We start from the raw sequence: 7,943 nt of genomic DNA, 5'->3' as shown, positions 1-7,943 counted from the left end.
CTTTCTCTCCTTGTTTTTTTGTTTTTCCCTCCCCCTCCCTTCACCCACCTTTTTTTTAATAGAAATGTTTTGCTGTCATGTTGTTAACCCCCTTAACAGGTACTTGCTTGAATTTGGAGGGAGGAGAATAAGTAAGCAACTGAAACCCTCAAGGGGAGACCAAATGTATGAAATGTCAGTCCTCAAAATATTAAACATAGGTAAAAGAAGGAACAGAGTGGGAAATTGCTTTGAGAACTTTTAAAAATTCAGTGGGCATAGCTGAAAAAAAAAAGGCATTACCTCTAATTATTAGTGATTTCTTTGGCTGGTCTCGTGTTAAACACTGAAAAGTGGAAACGGATAATTAAAAATACATAGCTATAGAGACAATGTTTTGACATTATTCATTTTTTCAGCAATCAGCTAGAATAATATCTGATGTCCTGCTTAGATATCTTCCTCTAAAGTGGAAATGAATGAAAATAGGAGAAAAACCAGCAAAATTTTACAAGGTGCTTAATAAGGCATAGGGTAGATGCAACATATTGAGGCTTTTCAACAGAAAATGCTAGGATGTTACAGCCTAGGCACATAAATGAAAAATGATCCTATCTTAATGCTATTAAAAGCTATTGAAATTCACTGAAACCTCACTGCTCATGAATGATTTCTGTACTTACCTGCACCCAGAGCTGCTGTCAGTCTCAAGTTTTGTCTAATAAGCGTGCTTCCGCAAGCATCTCCTCTTCTGTGTTGTTGTGTTCTTAGCGTGCCCCATCCTGAAGTAGTAGCTCTGTAAAAGTAGGGGATTGCCAACTCTGGGAGTTGTTTTGCAGCAGTGACTTAGAGGTACTTCTGATAACAGGGTAATGGTAGCACCAACCATACTGTAAGTGGCTGTATTTTACATTGTTGAATAGTAATTCACCATTTCATAAAACAGATATGGTTTCTAGCTTTAAAATCAAGTTTCCAGGACTGTTGAATGGGTACAGTGCAACTTAAAAACTGGAAGGAAAATGGTAATTATAAATATCTTTAATTGTAGTAACATCAGTGAATGACTCTTAAAAGAAAATTTAAATCTAATCTTCACTATTGCTTGTGTTTACTACTACCACTAGAAGTTTTAGGGCATCATATTCTTTGGCAAATAATACATCAAGCATTTTCCTTTGCTTCGTTTTGGAAGGTCAGAAATAATATTAATTTTAAATCATTTGAAATGTGTTAGCATTTGTCCTTTAGCATCTGCTGAACTTAGGGACCAGCACTATAAAGCACTTGCTGGCATTGACTTAGTTCACAAGTCAGGCCAGAACTGAAATTTGGAATGGTGCAGTGCTTTGCTTGTTAGTGCTTTTATTGCTTCTATAATCCTTTGGTAGCTTCCAGGCAGATGCAGCTGCAGTTCCTGCGGTGCATCAGTTGTAGAAACACCAGACCAAAAGCACGGGGAAGAACCTTTCCTGTAGGGTATCGTTAAGGTGTGCTGATAATAGACCTTGAGACACCTGGTGTTTGTTATGATCTCACCAGACCACTGTGGAAAACTGCTTGCTTGGAGAGAGGAAGACTCTTAATGTCCAGTGCAGAACTCCTGAAGGTACAAGCAAGGAGGGAGGAGGGAATGAATGTGTTTGACCTTGGGTTTGAAAATGGATAGCTGAATTATCGCACTGCTGCTGCTCAGAAGCCTCTTTCAGTTCCTTGTCATAGCTGCTTTACCCTTCCCTTCTCAAGTTCGCTAAAATGAACAGTGTTGCCGTCTGCTGGCTTTGCTTTCTGTCCTGGTAAGTTTCATTAAACTGGAACAGCAATTAACCTCAGAATAACATGTGATCAGAAGTGAGAAAAGGGAATTTCAAGGTGTCTCTAGGTGCCAGTCTCCTTTCCGTAAGCATGATGTGTGGGCTGTCACGCACCTGGCATACATGTTAAGAGGGACTTGAATGTGACAAGCTGCCAGGCAGAAAGAGGACAGTTCTGTGGGTCATCTTTTACTGGCAGAAAGAAGGAGGGCTGACATCGTGACCAGAGAGTCTGCAGAGCTCATTTGAACAACGAATTTCTCGTTTGCAGACTAGCTTGCTAACCTGCCCTTGCTTTGGCTTTTTGCTTTATTATTTAGTATACTCTGCTGTTAAAAGGACAGTCACCTCTCCGCCTTCGCACCTGCTGAATAAGTTAATGTTGAAGTGGTGTGCAGAGTCCTTTGATTTTAGTTTGTTTAGCAATGACAACATCAATAAATGATCAAGCAACCAAACAGAAAACAGGACAGAACAGCTGATTAGTTCTGAAGAGAACATAGTTGGGTCAATATTTTGAGCCTGCGTGAAGAATTGCAGCAGTTTAGAGAGAACCCAACCACAGTTCCAATATTCATTTTGACTGGTAGCTAATACTTGTTAGAACTTCGGCTTGTGGTTGTTATCTTCAGAAACTGCTTTTGAGTCTGCACAGGGTCATTTCCACGTAAGTGAGGTAAAACATAAAATCAACGTGAAAGATAAAGAAGGGCTGGTGAAAGACATACAGGCAGTAAACACTGGCTTTGATTTGACTCTCAGTGGCTGGTCAGTCCTGTTCTGCTCACAACCTTTGTGTTTCTTATTTTTTGGACTTGTTACTGTTGGATTAAAGGTTAAGACAACCTTTCCTCAAAAACCTAACACCATGGCCTGTGGTCCATGGCCTCAGCTTCTTACAGTTCTCTGGACAATCCTGTTTCAGTGATGTTCCTGATACTTTCCAGGACTTATCTTTGGGATTGGTGTCTATCCTAATACAAGTCAAGTTTGAAGACTAACCTCTTCGATCCTCTGCTCTCCATTTCGGGCTCCAAAGACTGCCTCTTTCCATGCAGCAGAGCTGATAAAGAATCTCCAGAATCAATGTAGTTGCTGAATTCTGAGTATCAGCTGTGAAAATAAACAGAATTTTGTGAATTGCCTTACATCTGCTTCAGAAAGGTATGACTGGCTTAAAAACCACCAAGCAACTTGCGGTTGTAGGAAGATACCTTTGCATTAGTTTGGGTGAAGGCTCCCCTGCTCCAAAGGTCTGGGACTTCTTACTTTGTGACAGTATCTTGTTTCTGATGCCCTAGAAACATGGTCAAGTTGTTTTTTTTCAGTCTAAAAGTATGAGCCTGTGGCAGTCTTGTTGACAATAAAGTCAATTTACCATTAGCATACAAGTTGGTATAACCTGGGGCTTTTCAAAGACTTCCAGCAGAGTGGTGTTATCTCAATAAATCATTGGCTACTGAGGACAAAACTCTTTATCAGCACTTAGCATCATACAGATGCGAAATGATACCCATGATAAATAATATCCCTGTACTTCCTATTCCTCTTTGTTTCTAGTTTCCTAAGAGGTTACAGCTGTCAAGTTCCTCTTTCACTCAGATGAACCCAACTGGTTAGGAGTCTCCCACGGATATGACTGGTGGCGCAGTGAGTGTTCTGACTTCCAAGTCCTCTCAAGGAGTTTCAAGCTGTACTGAGATGCCACTTGCTGTTCAGTTGCTGGTTTCTTAATAACATTTAATTCTGGCCAGACTGCTCTTTTTTTGCGTCAGTCTTAGTCCAGTGGTATTTCTAACACCCGACAGGCATCCTGCTTCTCTTTATGGTGCAGCTGTTGGGATGCCTATTCTGTCTTGGAGTTCAGTGTAGCTTTGTAGATAGGCAGCTCTTTGCCAACAGTCAAGTTAAATATTAAATTTAATTTTTTTTTTTCAATGACCAAAGCTTTTCCCCTCTCTTCTAAAGCATGTTTTAAGTCAGCCCTTCATGTAAAGTCAGAAAGCACGTTCAGATGACTGTTGATGGGCTGTTCTGAAACACTGCATCTCAACTGCTGTTACTCAGGATACCATTTTTTGCTATATGAATGATAAGGCTGGAACATGGCTTAGTTAGTGTTGGATGTCTGTGATTGTTATCATTTGCCTCTTAGCTTCACAGTCCCACCAGAGTTACCACCATCTTGTGAAAGTTTGAGATGTTAAGTCCTTTCTAATAGTGGTGACTCAAAGAGTAAATGATACTATGCCAGCAGCTTCTAAAATGGGGTTTGGCCATGTATGGTGCAAGGCCAGAGGGGCTGCCTGGTTAGCTGGCTGTCCAGACCTCTTTCTTCGGGACACTCTATGAGAGGTTTGTGTTGGTGGCTGCTGTCGTTATTCTGTCCTCTGTCTTTTCAGATGGTGACAGGGAAAGGTGTCTGTGAGAATTAAATGGTCAGCCTTTGGGGGGGACCATGCTGTTTGTCCAGAACTTAATGTTTCTATCTACTGGAATATTCAGGCAACTTTCATTTTTAATGAGCATGTTCTCTATGTTATTGAAGGAGAGTAAAACTGCTTAAATTTTTTGTCTTACTGTTGTTTATAGTAATGATAGAAAAGACAAACAGTTACTGCTGTCCACGAAGCCAAATGTTTTGTGTAGCATTGAGATACTTAAATGTTTCCAGTTAGTTATTAATTAGGGCCCACAGCTTGTTGACGGAATAGAGACCAGTCTGTTGTGGTGACTCCTAAAAAATACTGTCAAAAATTGTTGTGCAAAGGAACAACTGCAAATGCAGGCGTGGAAAGACAGTACTGAAAGTTCTTGCAGCATCTTTATCATTTATGCATTTGTGGAGCATTTCCAGATACATGCAGTAAGCATGGTTTTCACATCAAAGGATACAGAAAGCCCAGAGAACATAAAGCTCTTCCTGCAAAGTATTTTTGTTACATGGTATACTTCCAGAACCTTCAAATTATTAAGAAAGAAATACTGCATTCTAACTGGAAAGGTATTAGCATGAGCAAGCTCTTTATTGTTACAAACAAAATTAAGCCTGACAAAATAATGTGATTTCTGAGAGCTCACAGTCTACCTAGCATCCTCAGCATGTTCTATTGCATTCAAATTGTAGAACAAAATTTTGATATGTTCTGATCTGAAATCATTTAAAAGAGGAACTTGATTATTGTTTTCTCTTACAAAGTGCTTGTGTAACTGTTTGTGCTCCAGCTCATTCAAGTTCTTTGTTTCTCAATTTAAAATGTTTTGAACACCCTATTTCTTTATGACTATACAGATTTAATGTATTATCCAGAAATTAAAACCAAAAAACCTCTCTCTATTGCTACATGCATTGTTAAATTACACCAGAGTATTGTCACAGCTTGTTTTGTTGGAAAAGCGTATCAGCCTTTAAAGTATATCCTTTGCCAGGTGCTGAATTTCTTTCGAAGTTCAGTAAGTCTTTCTTGTACTAATATGTCTTACCTGTACTTAAAATAAATGTTTCAGATTGGTAAGAAGCCATTTCCTGGGGCTTGACTTATGTAAAGGTACCTAGCCAGTGTCAGGACTCCTTCTCTATGTGCATTGTAGAAACTTGTGGGTCCCTGAGCAAACAGAGCTCTGAAAAATAAAACAAACCAACCAAAAAAAAAATGGTAAAGGTTTTGTTACTGCTTATTTGATGATAGGCATTATATCTGCCAAAAGTTTCTAAACACAACTTGGAGCAAATGAGGAAAACTTGAAGAATAAAAATCTGAAACGAGCAATTAAAAAATTAATTATAAAGCATATTGAATAGTTCTTCATGTACAGAATGTAAGATACCGGCACTGAACTGTAGTGACTTTTTACTAACTTCCCACATGTAATCATGCCCAGTTTGCTAGTACTTGGTGGTGTTTTATGTCTGGTGAACAGAACCTCTGTAACTTTAGTTCCTCATTTCAGTACACCTTTTACTTGTTTTAATTTTTGTTCCATCAAGTAATCTTCTAGAGTGTTAAAAAAAATAAACTTCAGATGAAATTCCAGGAGTCCAGTTTGTTCCTTAGCTACAGTAAAACCCAGATTTTAATCTGGGTCTTCTTTCGTTTTATGACTTACCCACAAAGTCTCATCTGCCCTCAGAGCCTTGCTGAATGAGCAGTCCTGTTCCCTACCCTAATCCTAAATCATCTGAGAATAGCTGACACTGCACCAGACTGCAGTGGTGTCAAGAGCCAGTCTGAGTTCCACCTGTCTTTAGTTTCAGAATGGCTGCGGTTATTGCCTTTCCTGGGCGTGCTGGCCTTGCTGGGTTACCTCGCTGTTCGTCCGTTCCTTCCCAAGAAGAAACAGCAAAAGGATAGCTTGATTAACCTCAAGATCCAGAAGGAAAATCCAAAAGTAGTGAATGAAATAAACATTGAAGATCTGTGTCTCACTAAAGCTTATTGCAGGTGTTGGCGTTCAAAGACGGTAAGGTATTTTGTGCTACTGTAGGATTTGAGGTTGAAACTTGCATATTTTTATCAGTTCTGTGGTAGTAAGTTGCAACAAGGTGACCTCTTGCTTTTCTTTGGAGGTGGAATAACATCCTGGTTTCAGAGAATGGCACAGTTCTTTCTTTTCTCTACTGTAAACCTAGCTACATGCAGAGAGAAACTGTTGAAATCTGTAATAAAAAACAACACACTAGGGTTTTTCCTAGAAATAGTGACCATCTGTGATTTAGATGAAAACAAAGCAAACCTTAAGGTTTGAAAACATATTCCAACTAATTAGAAGGTAAGTTAGAATAATTAAGGTTGGGAAAAAACCTATGATTCTATTCTATGTTGGAAAACAGTACTTAGGAAGTTGTACATATTAGAGTGAGAGTAGAGTGGGGCCTCTGTTGAGGGAAAGCATATCTCCACCTGGTCCAGAGCAACCACTAGGTGACTGCCTTGGATGGTCCGTGTCCCCTGCATCAGAAGTAGACAGGTGATTTTCATCTCGTTCTTGTGACTGTCCTGATGTCACTCTGATGTTGGCCTCTCTAGACTGCTTTTCTGTTTTAACAAAAAAACTATGACTTGGACCTAGAAAGTGCTCTCAAGTACTTTTTGTTCAGAATAATTACTTCAGAAAAATATTTCAGTTTTGCTTAAAACGGTACTTACTGGCTGAAAATGATCTGTTGAGAGCACCTTTACTGGCTCCACAACAAACCTTAAGCTACTAGTGGCTGCCTTGTTCCCTGTTCCTTCATGCTGAAGGCTTCTTCTCTAAATTTGTGTCTATGAACAGCTATTTTAGGACCTCACAAACTTAGCTACCTGTTAACAATGTGTTTTTTTAGTAATGCGTCTGACAGGGGACAGGGAGTTTGTTGAAATGGGGCATAGTAGGAGGAATGGAGAAACTAGCAGCAATTGCTATACAAAGGTGTACTAATTTCTTGTTTGTTTTCTTTCAGTTCCCTGTCTGTGATGGCTCTCATAACAAGCACAATGAATTAACAGGAGATAATGTAGGTCCACTAATACTCAAGAAGAAAGAAGTATAGCAAATGCTTAATCCAGTAGATCATGACTGATAAGTCTTTTATACTGTTGTAGTTGCAAGGGGGAGCATTTTATTATGTGATTTATATGATTTAGTCTAATGATGGCTGTAGATTTCTTTTTGGGATAAACTTCATGTAGACAGTGCTAAATCTGTCAGTTTGATACTTTATTCTGAGAAGGACCGTCTGCTTTGTAAAACTGTAAAGTAACTATCTCTGTAAATAAGTCGTTTATTTCAACAATAAAATGACTTCCTACAGTTAAGCCTTGTTTGTATGAATATGTAATTGCAGAAATGTCACTATTTCCAGGGGAACAGGTCAGGGGTTCAAAGGGAACATTGCTCCTTTATTCTGAGCGCCCGTTTGTCATTCATGCTCTTGTGAGGAAACAGATTTGCTCCTTGCAAAGTTCATATGCGCTGCAGGTGCTGCTACTTGTAGTGGGGACTTTTATGGGTGGAGTTGGTTAAATGACAGAACCTCCCCAGAAAGGGGAGATGAACTGTGTTCTTGGCTTGTTACTGATTTAGAATGGTTATTAGGGCAAGTCAGAACTTTGCTGTGGTAGGGCTTAATTTCAGATGCAGGTAAGTAACTAAGTAAGTAACTACTAA

At 39.3% G+C, this 7,943-nt stretch overlaps 1 protein-coding gene and 1 long non-coding RNA gene across 7 annotated transcripts in view; one reads left to right on the top strand and one right to left on the bottom strand.

Annotated features, from left to right (window-relative positions):
* The window catches only part of CISD2 (CDGSH iron sulfur domain 2), an 8,921-nt gene extending 1,330 nt beyond the window's left edge, over positions 1-7,591 (top strand). The window contains exons 2-3 of the mRNA XM_035323715.1: positions 6,043-6,254; positions 7,237-7,591. Of these exons, the coding sequence (XP_035179606.1) occupies positions 6,043-6,254; positions 7,237-7,326 (302 nt within the window). The 3' untranslated portion in view covers positions 7,327-7,591. The remainder of the gene's footprint in view (positions 1-6,042; positions 6,255-7,236) is intronic.
* The window catches only part of LOC118165585, a 28,479-nt gene that overhangs the window by 16,591 nt on the left and 3,945 nt on the right, over positions 1-7,943 (bottom strand). For 4 of the 6 annotated variants that reach the window (XR_004750123.1, XR_004750119.1, XR_004750121.1 and 1 more), the window contains exons 2-4: positions 5,277-5,414; positions 2,796-2,906; positions 663-775 (exon numbers count right to left, since the gene is read on the bottom strand). This is a non-coding gene — a long non-coding RNA (uncharacterized LOC118165585). Of the gene's footprint in view, positions 1-282; positions 776-2,795; positions 2,907-5,276; positions 5,415-7,943 lie in introns of all 6 variants that reach the window. The other 2 variants (XR_004750120.1, XR_004750118.1) reach the window with 2 other exon arrangements.

This window comes from Oxyura jamaicensis, chromosome 4 (genome assembly GCF_011077185.1).
Source record: "Oxyura jamaicensis isolate SHBP4307 breed ruddy duck chromosome 4, BPBGC_Ojam_1.0, whole genome shotgun sequence".
Classification (NCBI taxonomy): Eukaryota; Metazoa; Chordata; class Aves; order Anseriformes; family Anatidae; genus Oxyura; species Oxyura jamaicensis.
The sequence above is the reverse complement of the archived record's forward strand: the minus strand, read 5'-3'. Positions and strand labels throughout refer to the sequence as shown.